The 23,815-nt window shown below is 48.4% G+C and overlaps 2 protein-coding genes across 3 annotated transcripts in view; one reads left to right on the forward strand and one right to left on the reverse strand.

The window, feature by feature from the left end:
• FAM168B (family with sequence similarity 168 member B) overlaps positions 1-13,449 on the forward strand; it is a 34,848-nt gene extending 21,399 nt beyond the window's left edge. The window contains exons 4-7 of one of the 2 annotated variants that reach the window (XM_063106574.1): positions 6,087-6,229; positions 6,333-6,510; positions 8,284-8,409; positions 8,846-13,449. In XM_063106574.1, the coding sequence (XP_062962644.1) occupies positions 6,087-6,229; positions 6,333-6,510; positions 8,284-8,396 (434 nt within the window). In that variant the 3' untranslated portion in view covers positions 8,397-8,409; positions 8,846-13,449. The remainder of the gene's footprint in view (positions 1-6,086; positions 6,230-6,332; positions 6,511-8,283; positions 8,410-8,845) is intronic. The other variant, XM_063106583.1, reaches the window with a different exon arrangement.
• A 1,211-nt stretch (positions 13,450-14,660) lies between these two features.
• Positions 14,661-23,815, reverse strand: part of ARHGEF4 (Rho guanine nucleotide exchange factor 4) — a 94,674-nt gene continuing 85,519 nt past the window's right edge. Inside the window, exons 4-12 of the mRNA XM_063091546.1 lie at positions 22,537-22,716; positions 21,311-21,487; positions 21,064-21,243; positions 19,927-20,159; positions 19,478-19,607; positions 17,813-17,944; positions 16,888-17,131; positions 15,956-16,030; positions 14,661-15,361 (exon numbers count right to left, since the gene is read on the reverse strand). Coding sequence (XP_062947616.1) covers positions 15,210-15,361; positions 15,956-16,030; positions 16,888-17,131; positions 17,813-17,944; positions 19,478-19,607; positions 19,927-20,159; positions 21,064-21,243; positions 21,311-21,487; positions 22,537-22,716 — 1,503 coding nt within the window. The 3' untranslated portion in view covers positions 14,661-15,209. The remainder of the gene's footprint in view (positions 15,362-15,955; positions 16,031-16,887; positions 17,132-17,812; positions 17,945-19,477; positions 19,608-19,926; positions 20,160-21,063; positions 21,244-21,310; positions 21,488-22,536; positions 22,717-23,815) is intronic.

Raw genomic sequence — 23,815 nt, forward strand, 5'->3', positions numbered from 1 at the left:
TTGGTGAACATTAGGATATAGCTGACAGTCATAAGAATAAACAGGAAGATAATTTAAAAACCGTTGCTCTCATTAGTAGAAATAGTGGGTGACTATTATTTTCAACATTTTATTGTAAAAATTTTCAGATACACAGAAAAGCTGAGAAAGTTTTACAGTGAACATTCGTATATGGAATGTCGAGATTCTACAATTAAACTTTTTAAAATTAACTTTTGCAAGTAACATTTTACTTGTATCACAAACACATTCCTCCATCCATCCGAAGCCATCTTATTTTTTGATGCATTTCATTTCAGAGTAAGTTGTGGGCCTCAGTAACTTCAGCATGCATATCATTAATATTTGTTTACAGTTCTTTTTTGGTTTTGTTTTTAGGTATAATTTACATGTATGAAATGCACAAATTTTAAGTGTACTGTTCATTGCATTCTGACAGATGCACATGCACTCTGGCTTCTTAGTGTCATCTATTTTGCTTCCACAAAGCCTACTTGTGAGGCAGATGTTGTAAAAGACACCTCAGGTGATTGGGATAGCTATGGCCAAAGGGATTTCTGCAGCAGGAGGCTTCCAGTAGAAGAAAAGAAACACCTTGTGGGTTGGCCTGCCATTAGTTATGTATCCTAAAGAATAATCAAGTGAAAAGAACTTCACTTTTTTTTCAGTAGATGTGGTGGGCCAAAAGAGTGCTTCAAACTTAGAGAACCTTTGGAGAGATGTGTGCCCAGATCTTCCTCATGTTGGTTTTGCACACTGGTCCTCGAAGTTTGCTCAGGTCAGCACCTTCCATTTTCTCTTAAGCCAAGCTCTTTCTGCAATTTGAATAGTGGCAAAACGGCATGAGCTTTATTGTTAGGAATATTGAGAGGATCTGATTTCTCCAGTTTTTTTCTTTCATGGTGAAGTTTTTACTTAGTATGTTTTCACTTCCTCAAATAGTTTCTCCGTTTTCTTCTTGTTCTTTCTTTTATTAATCAGATTATCATGTAGAACCATAACTTTCGAGCATTGGCTGTATATACTGGACAGTGGCATGTTTTACCTTTGTGTTTCCAGCCCATGCCTAACTGCCAGCGCAGCTTTCAGATCAGATTGCTAGAGAGCCAAGCCTTCCTGCTGATGGCATTCTTAAAAACTCAATAGGATATTTATCTTCTAGGAGTGCCTTGGGATGTGATTATCAGTGGATGCCTTTCAGCTAGCTTCCTTACTTGTTCTTTCAGCTCATGCAGTTGTTTCGATGGAGATTTTCTGGCTAGCTTAGACCCTCTCTCTCTCTGTGTGTCACCATCTGAAAGCATTATATATATATTTTTTCACCTTATTTATTATAGAAAAAACTTTCAAATATACAGGTAAGTAGAGAGCAGTACAGTGAATGCTCATAATATCTACCACCTATATTCACCAGTTACCATTTTGCCATATTTACTTTATATAAAGACGTGTGTGTGTGTGTGTGTGTGTGTGTGTGTGTGTGTGTGTGTGTGTGTGTGTGTGTGTGTGTGTGTGTGTGTGTGTGTGTGTGTGTGTGTGTGTGTGTGTGTGTGTGTGTGTTTCTGCTGAACGAGTTTATAATTGTATGTAGCCCTTGTGGCTCTTGTCTGGACTTCAGTGTGGCCCTTCCTAACATAACAGTGAGGCTATTTCTTCTGCATGACCACGATACCATTATCACACTTAGAAAAAGTAATCCCCTAGTTTTATTTAATAGGTGATATTCACATTTGCCCAGTTAACCAATTTTTAAGAAATTTTGGGGGATCTTACTCAACATTACATGTTGAATTTGTTTATAAAGTTGAGTTTATGTTTCTTGTCTCTTTTAATCCATAACAATGTGCTTAATATTTTTAAAAATACTTTGACGTTAAAAGAGTTCTTATCAGGAAAAAAATTAAATGTGCCTAGTACATGGGAGTGTAATTCCCACTTACCCATCACCTGGCTTTAGCAGTTATCAGCTCATAGGTTAACTTTTTCATCTTATATGCTCATCAGTTTCTCCAGTATTATTTTGAAGCAAATATTAGACATCATATTAATCAGTTTTTTAGTATTCTTTTTAAAAGAGAGAGTTGGCCTGTTAGGCTCAGTTGGTTAGAGCATGGTGCTGATAACACCAACGTCCAGGATTTGATCACTATACTGGCCAGCAAAAAAAAAAAAAATAGTAAAAGATAAATTAAAAAATATATATCATTGTCATACTTAAAAAATAATAATTCTTTCATATCAAATTTACAATCTGTGTTTGTATCTTCAGTTGTCTCATCTGTGTCATAAATGGTTTTTCACTGTATGATGAACAAGGGCCCTGTTGGTTTGTTCTTTTAAACCTTGTGAAAACGGGCTAGCACCAGAAATTCTGTATGTGATTGCCAACTTTGATATCTAGCATCTTTTCTCAAAATGTGATACATAGAGGGCAGTTCTAGGAATATTTTGATTGTGACACTTTGTAAAAAATTATCATCTTTGTCACACATGGGTTTAGTGACTTCTGGGAGGATCTCTTAATTCAGGCCAGTGGAAATAATGGGATCAGAAACTGAATAGAAGCTATGGGGTGGGAATCACTTTTAGCAGTGTCCACCTGTGAGTTAACCTGATGATGCCTGCCGGTGTCTCGCTGCTACTGTGTGTGGTGGTCGTGAGAAGTGAAGGAGGATAAGGGGTGGCCTAGGGAGGAGGGAGCTATCCAGGATAGGACTTTATCTGTCTGCCTTCATCCCCACAGTTCTTTCTTTTGAGACAACCTTGCCCTCCAACCTGAGCTGACTCCTGCCTGCCCGCCAAGACTGCATAAATGCTGCTAATTTGGTGGTCTATTTTCTAGCGATTTCCCCCTGAAGTCATGCAGCTTGTAGAGAGGGCTGGATCTTTTTCGACTTTCTCCATAGTAGGGCTTGGCCCTGTATTGGTGACAAATGGCCACTCTGCTGGTGTAATGTTGCCGTTGCTGTGACTGGTCATAGGTGGGCCCATGATTCTCCTCTGAGCTAGCCAGTCCTTTAGGAGGAATTGGAACTGTCCTGGGCTGCCTCCTGGGAGTGTCCATGTATGGCTAGAACTCCATGGCTTTCACACTGCCGTTTTCTTTATAATTAAAGAAAATGTTTCACAACCGTGTTGTGGTATAGTTGGCATACAATAAAGTGCACATATGAGGGATCTTCAAAAAGTTTGTGGGAAAATAGAATTAAAAAATAATATGAATATTTCCGTCAGCTTTTTGAAGCACCTTGTATTTAAAGCTTCAGTTTGATGAGTTTTAACATACATATACCCATTTAACCATCACATTACTTTTTTATCCTTCTTCAGGACTAGGAGATGAACAGCTAGAGAAAGGGACTCTTAACTGCTCTTGTCTTGAAACTTGCTTTTCTATATCCTAACTGAAAATCTGTATATTCTGCTCTCCTTTAGCTAAACACCAGTATTGGAAGTTGGTGTATTCAAATTTTGGCAATGTTTATACGTACAGTTAACAAAGCGGTTAATGACTTTCAAAATAATATAGGGAGATCTGGTAGGATCTTTCTTCAAATAGAGACTAGCTGAGGTTGGGAGTTGCCTGGTTTGGGCAAAGGGGTCAAGACTCTGGATGCAGGTGGATCTGGGTTTCAATACCTTCTCTGCTACTTAAGACTGGGCTGCCTGTTGGGCATGCAGGAGGAACTCAGCCTCTCCATCTGTAAAACCATGAAGGGGTATTCTGGGGGAGTACGTGAGAAAGCATGATGTTGAGGTCTTAATGAGCCTGGGCACACAAAGTACATAAGGACCTCCAGGTATTGACTTGTAGCTAAGGCAGAGCAATTGAAGAGAAAGGACTTCACCCCTTGGAGTAAAGGGAAAATTCTTTCTTGTGGTTTTTTTAAAAAGCCCCTTTAAAACGGATGAATTTCCTGGGAGACATTCATTCTCGTTCTCTCTTTTAAATTAAAAACAAAATACATATACGTTGCTAAACACAGTTCAATTCTGTAATTAAAACTAAAAAACAAAAGTTTTTAACTTAAAATTTTTTTATACTCAGCTTATTTTTTAAAACTTGAGGTAGAATTTACACATGAAGCACCCCCAGATAGTAAGTGTTCAGTTTGGTGAATTTTGACAGTTGTATGTTCTCATGGAACCCCCACCTGAAACAGAATATGGAACACTTACATCATCCCAGAAAGTTTTCTTTGCCCTCTCTCCTCTCTCTGATTTCTATCACCATAAATTTGCTTGTTAAGTATATAAATGGGATCCTACCATGTGTGCTGTTCTGTGTCTGGCTTCTTTAGAAAAGCTCAACGTGGTTTGAGCTTCATTCATGTTTTTTACTGTTGATTGCTAAAGTTTATATATGGACATATCACAATTTATCCTTTCTCTTGATGAATATTTGGGTTATTTCTCATTTTTGGCTATTATGAATTACATTGGTGAACATTCTTTACAACTCCTGTGGGGGCCAGCATTTTTATTTTTCTAGGGGAAGTATTAGGGAGTGCTGTGGGAGGTGTGTATGTGGCTTGAGAAGTTGCACTGGCACTTCTGCAGACCATGTGTGTGTGCTCCACTCCTCACGTTCTCCCCAGTGGGCATGTGACAGGCCTTCACAGACTTTTTAGAAAGTACTTATATAGAGGCAAAATTTACATATACTGGTAGTCATCTTTTTCATTGTACAGTTTGAGGTGTTTGGACGGTTGTATGCAGCTCTGTAACTGCCGCCACAGTCAGGCGACTGTGATCTTCTGAAAGGTTCTGCGTGCCCTCTGGCCACCACCGATGGATTTCCTATCACTGTAGTAGAGTCGTCTTTCCTAGAGTTCCCTGTCAGTAGATGTATATGGCATATATTCTTGTGTCTGGCTTCTTCTGCATAACCTAATGATTTTGAGATTTTTCCATGTTGTTGTGTGTATCAGCGGCTTGCTCCTTTTGGTTGCTGAGTAATATTTTTTGTATGGATGCACCACAGTTTGTCTGTTCATCTGCTGGGGGCCATTTGGGCCCTTTCCAGCTTTCAGTCATTGTGAATAAAGCTACTGTGAGCACAGCAGTCCAGAGACCCTCTCCTGTCCTCCTCAGAGAACAGGCCCCGTTCCCTGTTGGGGTGGGGGTCGGTAAGGGAGCCAGGTAACCTCACTGCTTACTCAGTAGAATTCCAGCCACCCACTCTTCCAGATCAGAGACCTTCATCAGCTTCCAGAAATAGGTTTGTGACCTGTAGTTTCCAGGTCTTCGGGGAGGGGCTTTCCTGGTATCAGGCTGTGTCTTGACTCTCTTCACTGCTAGCTAGCTGAGAGTACACTCATGTACTGCTAAATAATTTTACACTTTGGCTTTTTAGGCTTCAAAATGCTGTCTTCTCTTCCATTCTTGGTCTGTATGGCTTTATGTCTTTTTATTTCTTAATCTGCATTATTGCTATTTTCATGTCATTTTGAGTGGGGGCAAAAGCAAATGTGTATGTTCAACCTGCCTCCTTGACCCAGAAGCCAATCCCTGGTGTTTGACAGGCTTCTCTTTTTGTGTTTGCTGTAATACACAACACTGTGATGAGTGTGCTTACAGTTCTTTATAAGTTACAAGGGGTCTTCAGAAAGTTCATGGAAAGATTCATATCATCTTTTATTCTGTTTTTTCACAAATTTCTTTAAGACAGATTTCTAGAAGTGGAATTGTGGGATTAAAAGATATACATACTATTGATGCCAAATTGAACCCCAGGAAGTCCATACCAGTTTATATTTCAGCAAGACAGGACAGGTATTTATTTCCTGTTCTTGTGTGAACATACAATCTGTAGAACTTTCTCCTTTGGTCTTTTTTCCTCTTCCCCTAACACCCCTACCACACACACATGCACTCACATGTGTGCACACTCATACGCACAAGGTCTAAGAAATAGAGTCAGATCTTAGTGGAGGAGGGATGGGCAGCACTGCTGATGCTGCTATTTGATTTGATTGAGTTGTTCACAGGCTGAAACACTGCTTGTCTCCTACCTGCACACACCTCCTTCTCTTGTGCCTGGCACAGGTTTGGGTGAACTCAGGCCATTGGCTTCTTTGTTCCAGGTTACACTCCCGGCACACCTTACAAAGTGTCCTGTTCCCCCACCAGTGGGGCCGTGCCACCGTACTCCTCTTCCCCCAACCCCTACCAGACCGCTGTGTACCCCGTGCGAAGTGCCTACCCCCAGCAGAGCCCGTATGCACAGGTATGCTTGGGCACAAACCACCATGTGGGAAGGGTCAGTTCCATCTGAGCTCTCATCCTTGGTGTGGGGACCCCCTGTGACAGTTCTCTCTCTCCTCCCGCAGCAGGGCACGTACTACACACAGCCGCTGTATGCAGCACCCCCGCACGTCATCCACCACACCACAGTGGTGCAGCCCAACGGCATGCCAGCGACAGTGTACCCTGCTCCCATCCCTCCTCCTAGAGGCAACGGGGTCACCATGGGCATGGTGGCTGGGACCACTATGGCCATGTCGGCAGGTGAGTCCATGTTCTTGGGTGTCTACAGTTGCATGAGAACTGGGGGAGCAGAGAGCTCATGAATACTCCCACCCTTGGCAGAGGTTTTTCATGGAAGGAACAGCAAATTATCTTACTTTACCTCCTGTCTTTTCCTTCTCCTTCTTTCTTTAGTTGAGAGGAGACTGGAGTGTGGGGTATAGAATAACAAACCATGAACCAAGTGACCTCCCCTGTGGAGCATGACTGAACGTGTGGAGCATGACTGAACTTGATGGGGTCACTTTGTTGACAAGCCAAACCATTTGGAAGTAGGGATGAGAAGTGACCAGACACCGCTCCACCCCCTATAAGCACATAAAGTTGAACGGGGTGGGGCGGGGGGGATGCTTTGTGTTCCAGGTGGAGTTGCCCCTCTTGATACTTCCCTTTAGTGTGAACTGTCTTTGCAAGTCAAGTTTTTTTAAAGAGGAAGTCTTCATGAATTTAGGAAAGCTGGTCTTCTGTTAATAGGTTTTCATAAATCTAGGAAAGCTGGTCTTCCAGAAATAAGAGCTGCTTAGAGAAATCCTTTGACTTTCATTTGGTTGACTTCCCAAGGCCTCCTCTGAGTCAAGAAAATAAATGATGGAAAGATGAGACCCCTAGCTAGGGTGGGCAAGTCACCATGGAAGCCCTGGGGACTTGATCTAATGTCTAGGGCTTAGATACTTCCTGACTTTTGGGTAAATGTGGCACCTTTGTGCTGTGCCCCACATGAGGTGCACTTGGTTGCCCATGACTGGGATTTTTTTTGTCAAATACTGTTTCCTCTTATTTTTCTGGATTTTACTTCAGTGTAAGGAAATTATGCCAGAGAAAAAGGCATTCCAGGATGATGTGTATGTTTCTGCTCAGAATCCATTTGTTTTGGTTTTTTGATGCTTATCTGTCAGCACAAGGGGAGACTGTGGCATAGACACATGTGCTTGAGGCACATGGAAGGACAGCAGCAGGTCTGCAGGGAGTGAGGGCCACTGTTGTGTTTGAGGAGGTGCGTGTCCATAAACGGACTCAGATAGTCATTGAATTTCTGTAGTTACAGGAACAATATATTTATCTTAATGTACTCAGAAGTCCTTTTCTCATTTTTTAAAATTTATTTTTACCGTTTTAGCTGTTTTAAGCATACAGTTCAGTAGTGTTACGTATATTCACGTTGTTGTGAAACAAACCTCCAGATCTTGTTCATCCTGCAAATCTGAAACTCCTGTACCTGTTAAACAAAAACTCCCCTTTCCCTCTGCCCCTAGTCCTGGTAACCATTCTATTTTCTGTCTCAGAGTTTGTCTACTCTAGATACCTCTAGAATCATAAAGTATTTGTGGAATCATACAGTATTTGTCTTTCTGTGGTTGGCTTATTCACTTATCGTAATGTCCTCAAGGTTCATCCATGTTGTAGCGTGTGTCAGAATTTCCTTTTCTTTTCAAGCCTGAATAATATTCATTTTTTCAGTTTATCATCTGACCCACAGAAATGATTGGATGTGCTCTATGAAAGGGAGGCACAGGCTTTTACAAACATGTTATCGATATCAGCTTGCTGTGCTTATACAACTTTCCATGTGATTATCTAATCAGACTTCTGACATCATTTTGGGTCAAGACCATCCCCTCTTCCTGTGTACCTTCCTCCTTGCAGAGAGGCCCAGGACAGCGTGCGCTTGTGAGAGGGCCTGGAGCTGTGCCAAAGAGATCGGCCTGTGCAGTGTGTAGGCCAGCCTCATGCATTACATGCTACTCTTTCTTCCAGGCACCCTGCTGACTGCTCACTCTCCAACTCCTGTTGCCCCCCACCCGGTCACTGTGCCCACATACCGGGCCCCAGGAACACCCACCTACAGCTATGTGCCCCCTCAGTGGTGATCACCCTGCATATGTAAGTGACCAGTGAAGGCTGGCTCTACCTTTGATGAAAAGTGCTTTTCCCATTAGAGAATGGCAAGCCTACCACATATTTAAACACTATCAAGAAAAATACACATGACCCTTGATCCAAGGGCAGAGTAATGTTTAAATTTTTTTTCTTATTGAGACTCAGCAAAGTAGAAGAAAGGAGGAAACCATTGAGTATTTACTGTTTGCACTATATTTATTGATCCTTACCTGGAATGTGCTTGTATCCCTCACTCGCCTGCTGCAGGAAATAGGGTTCCAGTTATAACTGGGGGTCTCTGTGACATGGGTGGGAACCAGGTCCAGTGGCCCTACCCAGCTGCTGCCCATTCTGGCCCTAGTGGACCTCATCCTCCTTGAATCCTCAGAACGGTGGTGTCAAACGAGCTGCGTGTGACTATGTGTCTTTTTCCCCCCAGGTTTGAGGATGGAGCTGTGCAGTCCCATCATTGAGGTTCCACAGCTGGTGCTGCAGGCCTTGCGCCTCCAACCAGGACTTTCTTCTTAATGCTCTCAACACTTAGCTAAACACGACTACTTCCCAGCCCAGCAGGTCCCAGCGCCGTTAGTCTCCAACTAACTCTGTGGGTTGGTCTTAAAGCAAATCCTGTTTTGTGGACTGCCTGGCAATTTTTAGCTAACTGTAATGATAAAAAGGGAGTATTATTAATCTATTCTGAGTCATATCTAGTTGAATGCATGTTTTAAAAAAAACAAACAAAAACAAAGCTTGCTCAATCTACCTGCAGTGACTGATGCAAAACCATCATATGCAAAATCAAAAGGAATGGAAATGTATTTTACAACTTGTATCACTAATGCACTGTTGTAACGTATGCAAAGTCTTAAAGTTCTAAGTGTTAAAGTGAATTCCTTCATAGAGCATTTGAAATATCTTAGATGATTCTTTAACCTTTTGGAGTTGATGTGGGTTGCCAGTCAGAAACATGGACTTTTAGTTTTCAGTGACCTGTTTCTTTGGCACTGGCTGCACTGGGAGGGAGTTGCAGGGTTAGGGAGAGAGTAGGGAGGCCACAGCTGCTGGGGTTCAGCCAGTTAATGGGTGTCCCTTTCTTTCCATTTAGGCTTGGTGGGGTTAGTGGCATAGGGACACGCTTAAAGATCATTATGAAAGATGAGACTTGTGTGGCCAGTACAGTTAGGGCGAGGGGGTGGTTTATGTATCAGCAAATTCTCTGCTATCTAAATTTTCATTACAAGTCTCTTACAGAGAGAGACAACGTTTTATATATCTGTATTGGAAAAGTCGTAAGTAGACCTAAATTATTTTCCTGGAATGGAAGATATGTGAATGAGAAACAGCCACACCTGGATGAGGTATTGTCGTCTGCTTTATTTAGCTTAGAAAATCATTCCATTTTTTTCTTGAGAAATGTTTGAGTCAGCTAAAAACATGTAAGCATCGCTGTTTTTCCCCCACAAAGAAGGACAAAGATTTCAGCTATATGTTATGAAGAAAGTTGTATATTTAAGAATGATTAAAAGGGAACAAAATTTTATTTAAAATTTCTCATGTTTCTTGTAGAGTGGCAGGGCCGTGGATATGTCTGCAAATGTAGAAACCTGTAGCTTCTCCTGGGATCATCCACCTGATGGTGACTCGACCTCTGTGACAGGCTGGAGTAGACTCCTAGTGACAGGGCAAGGGGAGCAGGGCTGGTGTCTGTTGTCTGTGAGCCTCTTCTGCCATCTCTTTTTGCAACTGAAGGCACTCAGCGCAAAGCAGGTGCAGACAGCAGAAAGGGCTGGGCAGCTCGGAGTGCACTTACCTGCCAGTCTTTGTTATGGAAAGGATATTGAGTTTAAAATCTGAATATTGTATATAAGAAATCAAGAGGATTTTTTTTTGGCCTAAATGTGCACACTTGTATTGATAGGAGTGTGTGTCTGTTCTCAGTTAGGGTCAGAGGGGGTGGGGGTTGTGAATGAAGACTGTTCCCTTTCAGTAGTCTGTTGGGGGGACGAGAGGGTGCATCCTCTTTCCACCTGAGTACTGTGGGCTTTGGTTGGGGAGGGGACTCTGCTCTTACATCTCTGGCAGCTAGGTCAGGGCTGTGACGCTGATGTAGAGGATGCCTCATTAGCGTTCAGTCCCAGTTTGTGGGTGGGACACCTGACCACTGAGCCTTTGGTAACCTTATTTTTTATAGTAAGTACTCTTCATAATTTTCTTTTTCACATTTTATTTTATAAGAAGTGTAGGTTATTTTTGCATGGATCATTGTAAACAAGATTTCTTATTCCTAATGTCTATTAACATAGAGTGGTTACTGGTAAGTACTTTAAATTGCTTCATGAGCACTTAACCCACGTGTGTGTGCACGTGCACATGTGTGTGTATAGCAGTCATTTTCCCCAGCCATTCAGTCTGTGTCCATATCTTCAAGTCTGTGTTGGTGACTCCATCTGTATAGTGGATGTTTTGCATATATCAGTATGTTCTGAGGGTTCCAGGAGCTCAAATGACCGAGTAACAGAAAAGTCAGTTTCCCCAGTTGACTGAAAATAGATTAGGAGAAAATACTCACAATTTTAGTGCATGCTTTAAAAAAGCCTCACAAAACAAAAATGAAAACACACACACACCTCTGCACATAAGGGGTGAAGTCATTCACATTTAGGAGGAAGTTTTAAGAATTATATAGGATGTGTCAGGCTTGAGACTTGGTACACACACGGTGAGTGCTTTCACAAGCGCTCAATTAAATGGTGTTTTCAAGAGAAAAGAGTGGGTTGCGCTCCCCGCCCCATTTACATCAACTTCATGAAAACTTTTCTTCCTCCCTATAATTATTTTTTCTTAATATTTTTTCCCTTTCATGAAGCTGAGTTGACAGATTTTATCAAATGCTTTTTTTTTTTTTCCTTTTCAATTTGAAACTATGAGGGCATCAGCTATCAAATATGATGAAAGGTAGATCTTATCAGGTAATATGAATAGTGACAAAACTGTCATAGGTTGTAATTTTAGCAGTATTCAGTTCCAGTAAAATTAATTAAGGAATAGAACTTGGGTCAAAATTGTTACAGTCTTACATAATTTGGCATCCCAAGCATATTGTAGAAATATTCTAAGAAATCTTGCTTTTTGTGTGTGACATTCCTAATTTGAAAGTCTTTCAGCTGAAGTATTCTTTTAGAATTGAGACAGGCAAGCAAAGGACCTAATTCTTGTAAACATGGACATCATTGTGGATATTTTAAGGTTTTTGTTCTGCACCTTCTCTGAGGCTTGAGAGTTGTGTTCTGTCAGCTGTGTAGCTACTGCTGTTTCTCTGCTCATAGAAATCTTGTTTGGATCTGGGCTGGGAGGTTGCATGTTTCATGTGGAGAGAATGTCTCTCCATGAGCTCGCTGCCTCTGAGAAGTGAGGCCAACCTTAGGGCCAGGGCCAGTCATGGGAACAGGCACAGAGGCACTTCCAGAACCATCTTCTAAGAACATTCTTGTTGGTCTGGTTGTTAGGTCTGCCAGTTGCTATTTTGTGAAACTGTTGAGTGCTATGCAAATGTAGTATTTACTGGAGATGAAGGGGGTCCTGAGCCTCAGGCTGGGCACCTGGTCAGTGAGTGTCCTTTCCTTCCCCAGCTGGGCATACAGTGCCTTGCTCCACCTGGTAGCATCATCTGGCTGTGATGAATGATGTCTAGGAAGTGATTTGCCTGTGTCTTTTGGGGGGCATGTCAATAATGAAATGAAATAGATTCTTAACGGCAAGTTGTCACCACACAGGGTATCTGTGAGTGGGCCAGTGGGTGGTGGGAAAGGGCTGGCACACACCATCTGTGTAATATGGGAGTCGGAGATCCAGTTTTCATCATCGTCTGTCCTTTTTAAACGTTGGAAAACAGTATTACTCTGACCACCTGGCCACTTTCTCCTCACCCGGCAGCTGACGGTTGGACACCTCAGTCATTGCCAGCCTGGGTATCGCCCAGACAGGACAGGACCTCCAGTGGATGCAGCGGCAGGGGTGGGGATGGGGGGGTGGCTTGAGGTGGGCTGCAGCATCTGGTCTTTCTGGTGCTTTCTAAAGAGCAGTGTGGTTGATTTACGGGAGGGCAAAGAGCTTAGCTCTCCTCCCCAGCACATCTTGTGTGTATGCATGCGTGTGCGCACGTGTACACGTGTGTGTGCATGTTTTCTCTGAGCTGCTTGTTACTCAGCCTGAGCTTTTTGAACGGTGGCAGACTTTGACTATATTGCAGATGATACACTGGTCGGGGGGAGGGTGTGCTCATTTAGGGTAGAAAGTGGCATAGTTGATCTGGCCTGTATTTCAGAGGGTGTGTCTCTTTTCCCTGCAACCCATTCATTTGAAGAACAGAACACCTGTGAGGAAAGCCTTGTTTTAGTCCACAGGACTAAATAAAGTCACTTGGGATAGGAAGGCAGAGGAGCAGCATAGCATCTCTGTTCAGTGAACCCCGGTGAGCTTTAGAAGGGGTGGAATGTTCCCAGGAATGGCAGGACAGGCGTCTGCTCACGTGGTATGGCGTTCCACCCAGCGGGCAGCTGCCCCTTTGGAGTTTCTTCCATGGGTCTTATCTGCAGACTAGTAGGGAGCAGAATACACTACTTGGGCCAGATCGGAGACAGCTGTTTTGAGCTCCTGGCAGGGTTGCTGTGGTGGCCACTTGGAGCAGAGGCTTCAAGGAGCCTCGTGGGTTGTGACTGAATAGGAAATGGTTCCTTTTTTTAAAAAATGGTTTTTAAATACTATTTTTTACACTGTTCTCTTGGTACTTTTTTTAAGCTTAAGTCAGCATTGTCTTCCAGTGTTAAAAGGCATCCCTCACCTCTGCATTGAACTTAGGTGTCAATACAAAGGAATTGAACATCCATCCTGAGCCAGTTCAATTAGGTGTAAATTCATACTATTTTAATTTTTTTTGCAATCTGATGAGTAGATGAGCTCAGATTTAAAATTCTCAAAAGCACGTTTATTGTAACAAGAATTGTTATGTACTGCAGTTTTCAATAAAGATTGACTTGTGTTGCATGTTTTGGTTTCCATGATTTTTCCATGTGTGTTTTGTTTAGAGATAGGCTGGCCAGACTGGGAGGGCTGTAGGTTTTCTTCAGGAATTGCCAGGGGGTTCAGGAAGAACGCCATTGTGGCATGCAGCCCCAGTGACCTTGGCAATGCCAAAGGGTGTGGTGGAGGCAGCAGGTTGTGGGGGGTGGGGTTCAGGGAAGGAAGCAGCCTTGGGCTCTTCTACAGGGTCCTCCTTGAAAGACACCTTTTTCTTCATTTCACTGAGGAGGATGCTGAGGCCCAGAAAGATTACAACCCACCTGTCCCCCCAGCTCACATCAGCCAACTCCAGCTAGACTAGACATAGATCATGGGAACAGTTAAGAAGAGACCAGGCTTATGGGCCATCTGAGGGTGTGAGGGGTGGAGCCAGCTGTATCCCACACCTGGTGTCTCCTTCTTCACTGTCCCCTCCACCCAGCTCCCCAGGCCTCTGAAGCACTGAGCCCAGCCATCTTAGCCTGGCTCCACCAAAGCCCTGAGTGCATGGTCTGCAACTTGATTGCCCCCGTCCCACCTCTGGTGGCTGCTGGGTTTATTCCTCTTCTTCAGGGCTAAGCCTCTGGCAAAGACCAGGTACCAGGCAAGGAAGGATGGGCATGGGGAAGAGAGAATGCATACACCCCAACAGAAAACTGGTAGCCAGGTTACTTTTCACAAGTTTCTTTATCAAATTAAATGTGGTTTCTGGCTTGAAGAAGGTATAGTGCAAGAGTGACTGTCCATGCTCCTGAATCCCATGGGCACTGCACCCACATGCCAGGCCCTGACTGCACTCCTGGTGCCCCTCCTCAGTGGGAGGAGACTCCCTCCACGTGCCCGTCGCCTGGGTTTGTGGACACTGGGCCACAAAATTCACTCTATGGCTTCTCACGCTCACTAGGGTAAGGCAATCTTTCTGTGTCACTAACAATTATTTTTCTCCATTGTTAGAAAAACAAGAACAAAATCCAAACCGAAAAACAGCAACCAGGTAGTTCTGGAGTCACTCCACAGTGACAGGTGGACTGGGCACAAACCTGGATCAAAGTACACAGCTGACTGTATGGTTTTGTTCTTTCCACTACAAACACATACATCACAAGTGAGGAGGGTGCCCAGTAGCTAACAGTGTCTAGAGGGGCTGGGAAGCAGAAAGGCAAGCCCTGGGCCAGACATTTGAGCCCAGAATTCCTGCTTACTACCCTCCAAGGTTGCAAGCTGCCTGACACCACTGGCTGGGCTGTGGGTGGGGACCTAAAAGAATTGAAGGGCTGAAGGACACATGGCCTGTCTTTGCAGGTGGCCAAAGGCCAGAAAGTTGGTCTCTCCTGCCCAGAGAAAATGGGAGGAGGAGGGATAATCAGATTTCCAAAGAAGAGGGTCCAGAGCAGCCAGTGCCTTCTGCATGTCAGCCCGGTCGGTGGTTCTGAGCTGTGATTCCCAGGTTCACAGGCAGTGGAGGCACCCCACAGGTCTGGGTCATAGGCGGGGGGGGGGCCCAGGCTGCGGGGGGGTGCTGCACGTGCGGGGTCTTGCCTCTTCCTGCTGGTCTCCTCACTGTACCAGAAGTGAAGAAACCAAGAACAGGAGCACAGACCTGACACATCCTGGTGGCACCCAGCGACTCCCTTGCTCAGCTCTGCTCAAAATAGGCAAAGGAGGGCCAGAAGTGAACCTCAGGGAGGAAAAGCTGGGGACTGCTGGCGGGCAGGTCTGCAGAGTGCTGTCAGGTGGGTGCTGGCTCACTTGCGGAAGGGTGCCAGCCGACTGAGGCTGTGCCAGAAGGTGGATGGCTTCCGCCTGGGCTCCGCCAGCACCAAGAACTGCTGCTGGGGCCGGCTGGAGGGCAGTGCCGGGTGCTTCTGGCGCGTCAGGTAGCAGGGCCGGCCGACAGCTGGGCAGGGAGAGACAGCAGAGGGTCATTGGTTCCCAGAGCGCCAGGTGGCACAGGGCAGAGAGGCAGCCTCTGCTGTTGGGGGGTAGACTGGGGCCCATACCAGGGCTCTGCCTAGATCTCCCATGGGAGGCAGTTTTGCCACAAAGGACTTGCTTCCCAGGGGGCTGACCACACCAAGGAGCCTGGGCCTGGACTGCAGCCTGAAGAGGGGATCACCTGGGGGGCCTGTACAAGGCATGTAACATTTCGCGGCCTTGGCTCTATGTGGAGAAATGCGGAGATAGTTCCTTTACCAGGCAGCTGCAGCCCTGGGGAAGTGTGCACTGCCAATAATGGTGCCCCCCCTGTGGGGGCTGGAGGGGGTCTAGAGCAAGAACCTCAGCTGTATACTAACCCAAGATTTATCACCGGTGGCCCCTTAGCACCAACCTTTGGGAACAATCACCTGCAAAGGGCAGTGGGCCCCTCTGAGAACCCGGTTGGCTAGCTGGCTTTGCTTTGGGGGACAGAAGGAAATGCGGTCAAGGCAAGCAACGGGCGGTCAAGGCAAGCAACAGGCGGCCAAGGAGGTGGGACTACCTGCCCACTTACCTTTGGGCTTCCCTGTGGTCTGCTTGCTGGCATTCAGCATGGCCTGCTTTCTCTGCAGCTCGGTGATGGAGAAACCTGGGGGGAGGGACACAAGTGAGATCCCAGCTCGTCCTATGCCCTGCCTGTGCTCTTTCTCATGCTGTGACTCCCGGCCCCAGGTGCAGCCCTCTCAGTACACACCTGCGCCTCCCACAGTGCCTGGGGTCCCATCACGCCTGGGGTAATAAGTCCTGGCACAGCAGAGACTGTTCCCATCCTCCTCAGTCAGCCTGCCTTAGCTACCCAGCGCAGAGGAGATCCTCGGGGTTCCCAGGTAGAGAACAAAGATCCTCTGCCCCATCTCTTACCTCGACCCCATACATCACCCCCACTGACCCTGTGTCTAGTGCCCCTCCTCTCCACTGCATGGAGGCCCTTTCCCAGTCCAAGAGCCAATCCGGTCACTGCCAAGTGTAACATCCCAGCCCATGAACAGGAGGGGAGATGCAGTAGGGAGACATGCCTGCTCTTGTTGGGTGGGGGAGGCTTCCAATACCCTCCCAGGGCTTGCGCTGGCTGCAAAGGGGCTCTCCCAGGCCTCAGCAATCTGGGGCACTGAGCAGAGGGCCACCGCCTGTGGAGTGCATGTCTGTGCACATGTGTCTGTGTAGTGAAGCAAATCCCCCCACCCCACAAGCCAGCAGACTCATGCTCTGAGGCTGAATGCTGAGGAGATGGGACACGGTGAGGTGACCCTCCTGGTGGATGACGAAGGCAGTGCCTTGTGCTCACTACTAGGACCAAGAGGTGTCTGGAGACTTGCTAAACCCTGAGGCCCTCAGACTGAAACATGCTGTCGGTTTCAAGGCTGTTCTGACCGCCTGGCAGCCAGGCAGGGGTGGGAGGGCTGAGTGGGCCCTAGAGGTGGGGCAAGGCCCGGCAGGGTTTCTCACCTGTCTCCTGGTCCAGCCGCACCTGCTCCCTCTCCCTGGCAAAGGCCTTCAGCCAGCGCTGCTTCTGCTCAGGCTTCCTGGTGCACAGCAGGTGGCTGTCCCCCGTGGTGCCACAGCACAGCCGGAAGGCATTCTTGACACTCACGTGGAGGTCTCTGTCTTTCCCGTCCTCCAGGTCCACCACCTCCAGACCGTCCATATCCAGCCGGCCCTTGTAGTACAGCACGTCCCGGCGCAGCAGGTCCTGACAGGTGCTGCCTTGAGTTCTGGCCACTGAACTGCTCACCTAAATGTGTCCCTGCTCCCCCACCCCCCACCCAGCCACAGGAGGGGCTGGTGACTGCACACCCACTTCCCCTGCAGATGGTGAGCTCCTAAGGGCAGAGCAGGCCTGGTGCAGCTCACGACTGCTGAACCTTGAGTGGAGGAGCCACGCTACTGACTGACCTGGGGGTTGGCCCTGTCTTTGAGGTGCATACAGTCTATCTAATGGGGAGACAGCCATGGAAACTAACACCGCACAGCAGAGAAGCACACCAGTGGACAAGGAGGGCCTTACGGACGGGGGGCCATTGGGCTATGTTTTGAGAGAGGAGCAGAAGCTAGCAGCGTAGAGGAGGCAGCGAGAGCAGAAGTTTGCAGGGAGAGAAGTGGCTTGAAGATCATGCAGGAGCCAGGCCAGGAAGGAGGATGTCCTCAACAGCACCCAGCCCTGGTTAGACTGTAAGAACCGCCCTATGGTCTCTAGGCTACTAGGCTCACTCAGCAGAGAACCCCCCTCATCCCACCCTGGCCCGACCAGGGCTCCGCCTGCCTGTGGTGTGACGGGCTTCTTTCCTCTGGGAAGCTGCTCCTGGCCCTTGGTTTCGCTCCCACCACCTGCTCTATATGGGGCCCGTCCAGCAGGGCAGTGAGACTCTGGTACCTTCTTACAGTAGATGAGCTGGTGGTCAAAGAGAAAAAACATTCTTTGCTGGCTCCTGGCTTGAGGCTGTATAACTCGAGTCAACTCCCCCGAGTAGATGAGTTCCGAGCTCCTGACCAAGAGATCTTCCCCCTGGAGGGCCCCAAGACTAGTTGTGAGCTGGGTGCACCCAACCTTGGGCTCCACTTCCTGCCTCCCCCAGCCCTGCCTGCCTGCAGCCCACACTGGGCCAGGCCGTAGTGTGACGGTGTCCTTGAAGCCCAGGAAAATACTCTGGTTCCCCTAGGTCCTCAAGATGAGATCCAAGGAGATGGTGTAAAAAGATGGGCAGGTGTGACCCACACATTGGTTATCCTTGCAAAATAGGACACCACTGTAGCCAAAGGCCTTACATGGCTCTTGAGCTCTGGAAATGTAGCTAATCCATATCGAGATGTCACGTCAGTGTAAAATACACACCGATTCTGAAGACAATATGAAGTAAAAAATGTAAAATATCTTATTAATAATATGTTGATTACAAGCTGAATGATACTCTGAATATATTAAGTTAAATAAAACTTTATTAAAATTAGCTCCACCTGTTTCTTTTTTTCCTTTTTTAAGACGGCTACTAGAAAGTATAGAAAACCATATGTGGCTCACATGGTATTTTTGATTGGACAGTGCTGCCATAGAGAAAAATTAGGTCTGGCTAGAATTCACCTCTGAGGCTGATCTTTAGGGTTTCTAAGGAGACCCTCTTCCCAGCTATTTAGTACCTGAAGTTCAGCTACTGGGGGCTTCAAAAATTCTGACTAAGCTCTGTCCCTTTTCAGTTCCTCTCTGAAAATTCAAACCACAGCCAGGAGTTGTTGGCAGCCATCCGGTTTGGGATGAGTGAGTTTGTAGGGGTCCTTAGCCAGGACTGGGCCTCAGAACCAATCACTCACATTGCTCAACCCTACCCCAGGGATTCTAATTCAGTATATCGAGGGTGGGGTCCAGGGATATGTATTTTCATTACATTCTATGGTTTATTCTGGTTTTCATGTAGTTTCTCTTCCTGATAGCTGTAGAGCTCTGGGGCTTACAGGGAATAGCATGGAGGTGCTGGCAGCACCATGTGGGTAGGGAGCCCTCAAGAGCTATATGGGGAGGAGGCAGATTGGCTGGTAGGGGAGGGGCAGAGAGGCCCCTATGCCTCTGGGGGACAGAAATGTCATCATTAGTACAGGCCTTGGTGTTGCCTTAGAAAGCAAGATGGGAAGATACATGGGTAATGTGCAAGCCAGGAAAACAGAACCAGGAGGTGATTCATTTTTGGTGATACTATATTGAGCTTAAACCCTTCTAAGTTGGGAGTCCCAGAAGTTAACTAAAATTCAGGTATCTGGCCTGTCCCCTGAGGGCAGAAGAACAGAAGGACACTTCTGAGGAACATGCTTCCTCTGTTTTGGGCCTCTCCTGAGCTGGCTGGCTACTCCCGGGAGGAGCGTCCTATCTCATACAGGATGGGAGCCACCAGGAGTCAAAGCCACCCCTGAGTGAGGGCCGGCTTTCCCGCCAGGAGTGAGCATTGTTTGCTAACTCCCTGCTTCAGCTCCCTCCTCAGTTTTTCAGGGGCAAGCATGATTTTAAAGAGGCCAAGACCCCATGGTATTTTCTGGGCCCTCAGGCCCTCACCTCCCAGTCCTCTATGGAGCTCTGCCACTGAGCAATCTTGTCAATGTTTTCAAGTCTCCGTTTCCGTTCATTGATGAGCTGGGCCACATTCTTCATGGCATGCAAGGCAGCTTCAACATCCTTGAAATCCCTGGGGCAGAACAGAGATGGAAGGGTGCTGCAAGCTGGAGAGCAGAGACAGGGTGGGAGCCTCCCACAGCCCCGACATGTGGAGCTGCCTCCCTCTGGGGCTGTCCCCCTTGGCCACAACCTTGCCTGTCAAATGCATAGTTCCTCTCTTCCCCATAAAAGCCAGGCACAGGGCAGAGTTTAATATCCTATTGATTTCCTCTTCCCCCACTGCAATAAGAGCTCATGAGAGCAGGGCTTGTTTTATTCTGTGCCATTGCTCCAGTGCATACAGCAGTGCTGGCTGATGGGAGGTGTGAAGAGCCTTGGCACACTCCTACCTGTGCTGGGGGTGTGTGTACTTGAGCAGCTCAGCCAGCTGCAGAGGGTACTTGCAGATCTTTTGCACCGGGGTCAGCAGGAAGCCATCCAGGGAGATGTCGATCATCTTTTGCAGCAGCCGGCAGGCCTCGAAGAAGTACACGTACTTGCTGAGCTTAGTGAGCCGGGAGAGCTCCACGCAAGCATTGGGGTGGTTGTTGCAGTACTCTGAGTAGATCTGGAAGTCCGCTTGCTGGGGAGACACACGACTGGAGGTTAGGCTGGCTGGCTTGCTCCTGTTCCCCAGGTAACCCAGCCACATGTCTGGGAGGAGCAAGAGCCCCTGTATTTCCTTCAGAAGCTGGGCTCTATCTACTTCACTGGGACACAAGTTACATGGAGTCACACCCAGGGATGGGGAAGACCTCTTGGAATGTGAATGTGTGTCTGTCCCTGCTTTCCCAGCAAGCCCCTCAGCAAATATTTTGACTGTCAGTGTTTTGGATGAAGTCAGTGATACTAATAAGGAAGGGCTATCAAGGCCAAAGGTGGGGTGGGGGCATTTAGAGTTGAAGCAGGGCTGGCCAGTGAGCCCACTTGGGAGAACGTGGTGCTGGTAACACTAGGGTCATGGGTTCAGATCCCTGTACAGACAAGCCACATGAAAAAAATAGAGTGAAAGCAAGCTGTAAATTTCATACAAATTCCAGTCTGCTCACTGCCAGAGGATCACCAGAATCTGCTATGAACACCTCCTGGGGTGCTTAACAGATGGCCCGCTACCTTTACTCTTCTTTCCAGCAACAGCACACCTTCTGGGAAGGATGCCCCAGCCCTCTGCCCCCAGGAGGCTTCCCTGACATGGCGTCCCCTGACACAAGCGAGGACCCCCCCTAGAGCTGTTGAAGGGTGAGGGAAGCTGGGCAGACAGAGAGCTCGGGCCTAGCGCACCAACGTTTGGAAGATGTTTGGAAGCTTCCGGGAAGACAGCAACAGGCTGTCTGGGCTTGAGCCCGCAGGGCCGGCCTCTGAAAGGAGGCCGTGGGGGTGCCAGGCGCGAAGGAAGGGAAAATGACAAAGGGCAGGGTGTGTGGGGACAGAGTAGAGCCCCCCAGCAGAGACTGGGGGGGCGAAGTCTGGGAGCAGGCGGCGCTCACGTGCTCCAGGAAGCAGGCACCCAGCTCGCTCAGGTGCGGGCGCTCCCGGTTGAACCTCTGCTCCAGGGCCTTCACAAACGCCTTCTGGCACCGGTAGATGTCTTCGATGTTCCCGAAGATGGTCCGCAACTGCTCCTCGCTGAACATGTCTGCGCGCTTGCGGCACTGCCTGATGTAGCCCTGGGGGCGGGGCGCGGTCAGGGCTCTCTCGGACCCCCGCCCGCCCGCCCGCCCCGCCGGGCCTCACCTCGCAGATGTCGCGCAGGTGCTTGATGTAGTCCCGCTCGGTGCTGAGGATTTCCTTAATGACGTTGGTCCGCATCTGGTCCTTGCTGCTCTGCGCCTCCTCCCCGCCGTCCTCGCCCCCGCCGTCCCCGGTTCGCGGGGCCTCATCGTCCGCGGGCTCGTCCTGGTTCACCCGCAGCTGCAGGCAGCGCACGGCGGGTCAGCGCCCCGCATCCCTCGGGGGTCAGCGCCCTGTGCCCTGCCTGCACCACAGCCGCGGGGAGCTGAGTCCCTGAGACCCGCAGGACGCACGGGGGCGGGGCTGGCTGCGAAACTTCCTCCACCACGACCCGCACAATGCCTGGGGACAGCGGGCCTGACGACTGCAGCAGCTGTCAGTGTTGCCCTAGACCAGCCAGTCTCCTCAGAAGGCTCGGTGCTCCTCCTCCTCTCATTTAGACTCTGCTTGTGCTCAGCACTGAGCTGGGGTCATTCGCTAGTTTCTGAACCCGTGCCGCGGGCCCTCCAGGGGCTGTGATGCAAGTGTATGGTGGCCTTGCTGGCTCTCTAACCTGTAACCTGGGGAAAGGCTTGGGGCTCAGAGTGGACAGTTCACCCAGGGAGCCTGGGGCAGGAGAAGCACCTGAACGCGAGGGACAGGGATCTCGCCTCCCGCCACCCTCAGCCTGGCCTTTTGGAGACTGCATCTGGATTCCTATCTTGGAGACCAGAGGCCACCTTTGGCAGGATCTGGGTGCCCTCCCTGCGATCTCTTGGTCTAATAACTTAACTCGTCCATGTCTCAGTTTACTCAGGTGTAAGTCACGGTTTCCACCTCCCAGGGCTGATTGACAGTTAAATGAGACCACCCGTGTAAATGTTCTGCAGTGCTTAGTAAGTAAGTGCCTGCTAAACTGAGCTGTTTGTGGTGGTGGTGTGGTAACATGCATATTGCCTTCAGAGGGGTGTGGGCTGTCTCCACACAAGGTCATTTCTGACCTGCTCTTCTTTCTGGTCCCTAAGGACTCAGCAGGAGTGGAGGTGGGAGCAGGGGATGCAGAAGGGCTGTGTCACAGCTCCCTGACACCCACCCACCCACCTGGCACACGGCACCAAGTTCCAGCATAGCCTCAAAGGAGAGGTCCACGCCAAAGCAGCCGGGACCTCAGAGCTGTTTCAGGCTTGGATTTCTGAACAGAGCCAAGTGGCTCTTTACCACCCCAGAGAAGCTCAGGCCAGAAACCATACCCGTACGAAGCTGGCTGGAAACCACCCCTCGCCATCAGCAACGCGGCCCCACCACCACTCTCTGTTGGTGGCGTCCATCACTTCGATGACATCCCCAGCTTTGAAGCCCAGTTCCTGGTCGTCCATGGTAACATGGTCCCACAATGCTTCAGCACAGACCACACTGCCATCGCTGATGAGCTGTGGGGAGAGACATGGGCAGATAGATTGGTGGGGCAAGGCTGCCATGGGCCCTCCCCATCAGGTGGGCCGGGCTGAGGCGCTCCCTGCCCTCTGTCCCAAGCCATCAGCAGCCCTGGGAAGAGGGGATCCTCATTCATTTCACAGAGAAGCTAATGGAGGCTTCCTCCAGGCCAGCAACTCTTATGGGGCAGGGCTGTGTCCTGGGCACGTCTAGACAGTGATGAAGCCTGAAGTGCACTGACCACAGAATCTGACAGGTGATCCTCTTGCTCACTCCCTGCTCAGCCGCACCTTCCTCACACCCCACTGAGCTGGGGATTGAGCTATTGCCTGAGTTTCAAACCCACCTTCTGTGGTCTATGTCTGCTTGGTTCTTCTAATGCAGCACTCAAGGGGGGGGGCTGCAAGGCTGCAGGAGGGAGGGGGGGCCTGCTCTTTCTTGCAGGCTTCTTGTGGACTTGCAGTGCCTGTGAGGCCACCCAATGACCACACAATCTGCTTCATCCAGGTAAGACTGTGCCCTGCCATTGCAGTAGCTGGATCTGGTTTGCTGTTTTTTGGACACTTGCGGAACCAGCCTCATGGCATCTATCCCCCTTCTCCCACTCCCCAGATACCAGCACTTACTATGCAGTGCCCCTCCTCATGGTTCTAGGTCTCAAGCCCTAGGATTCTAAGTTTTAATTATTCTGAACTCTTCCTTTTATTCCTTAGCTCTACGAGAAGTAGGTACTTACAGCTGCTAACTCTGTGATAGGTAACTTAGGGGTATCTTGTGCACTTTGTGACGGAGTCAACCACTTTGTACCTAGCTGATAATTCCTTACTTTCCTTTCTTTCTGCTCATATGACTGGCGTGGTCCCTTTCTCCTGAGTGGTTGTGAACTGATTCATCATGAGGCAGGCTCCCATGCCCCTTCCAGGCAGTCCTCACACTGAGATCTCTGCTGAGCTGACATCTGCTTAATGTGTGCTCCCTTTTCGCTCCATGGCTTCAGGGGCTTAGGGCAGGAGAGGAGGGGTGGGCTGGGCTGCACAATAGATGAGGTCCATGCCCCTTCCTGCTGGGACCAAATGTCGGCACTGGCTGTCACAA

This window comes from Cynocephalus volans, chromosome 1 (assembly GCF_027409185.1).
Source record: "Cynocephalus volans isolate mCynVol1 chromosome 1, mCynVol1.pri, whole genome shotgun sequence".
In the NCBI taxonomy this organism is placed as follows: Eukaryota; Metazoa; Chordata; class Mammalia; order Dermoptera; family Cynocephalidae; genus Cynocephalus; species Cynocephalus volans.